The sequence below is a fragment of the Camelina sativa genome, unplaced genomic scaffold (genome assembly GCF_000633955.1).
Source record: "Camelina sativa cultivar DH55 unplaced genomic scaffold, Cs unpScaffold03086, whole genome shotgun sequence".
Lineage (NCBI taxonomy): Eukaryota > Viridiplantae > Streptophyta > Magnoliopsida > Brassicales > Brassicaceae > Camelina > Camelina sativa.
In genome coordinates, this window is record NW_010924194.1 from 1 (window position 1) to 903 (window position 903).

General features: G+C 40.3%; 1 protein-coding gene across 1 annotated transcript; it reads right to left on the minus strand.

Annotated features, from left to right (window-relative positions):
- Positions 1 to 3: 3 nt before the first annotated feature.
- LOC104774482 lies at positions 4 to 898 on the minus strand (the record flags this gene model as incomplete). The annotated part of the gene is made up of 2 exons (XM_010499077.1): positions 4 to 242; positions 598 to 898. Coding segments are annotated over 2 exons (540 nt in total), but the record flags the coding sequence as incomplete, so codon positions are not given.
- Positions 899 to 903: the final 5 nt, after the last annotated feature.

Below are 903 nucleotides of genomic sequence, written 5' to 3' on the forward strand. Positions count from 1 at the left end.
CTGGCAGCGTAGTTCTTCTGCTAGATTCATGTTGTTGGTGGAGGCGGTAGGATCAATAGGAACGAACAGACCAACCTGAGCCAACTGTTCACGGAGTCTCTGCCAATGAATTTGCATCTGCTCCAGAGACTCCTCTGTTTGTTTTCTTTTCTCGATTTCCATTAGTAAAGTAAGCCTTATCTCCCTTAGTTCAGATTCGATGTTGTTAACTGAACTCTGCATTCCACTGTCGGTTGATAGTTCTGGAAAAAAAAAAAAAAATGGATTACAAACAGTTCTGAATTATACCGTCAAGTTAAAGCTTTAACTTTTATGATACTTAGGAGATACATGGGAAATGAATAATGCATTAGTCCTCATGATTTGGACAGCTTTCTCCTCACTTTCAATAAATCCAGAAGCACACATAACTCAAAAACAAGAAAAGGCTACGACTGCACATTTAAGAAACAGTACTGATATCCCGAAAAGCTCAAAGGTCAAAAAGAGAAGGGACTCGGAACATGTGTTTAGTCATACTACCCTGGGAAAGTTAAGATCATATGCATTGACAGCCATCTCACAAGGAAATACATAATAAGAGAAAAAGATAAGTACCATCCCAAGCATCATAAAACTCTCCCACAGGTGTAGCAAGTCTTTGTGAACCTTCCTCTCCAGCATCACCCTCTACTTCGGTGTTACTTGTGAAGCTTGCTGATGCACCTGGGTCATAGAAATCTTCAGACTCACTCTCCTTGTCTGTTTTGATAGTGACAGGCTCAGACATATTATTATTTTCCCTATCCAAACCATTGGCAGCATTATCCTCCAACTCTGAGTTTCCTCCATTCTCAATTTTACCGTCAAGCGGACTCCAATTCCCAACAGGACCATCAAAATGAAAGTTACCAACATGATGAG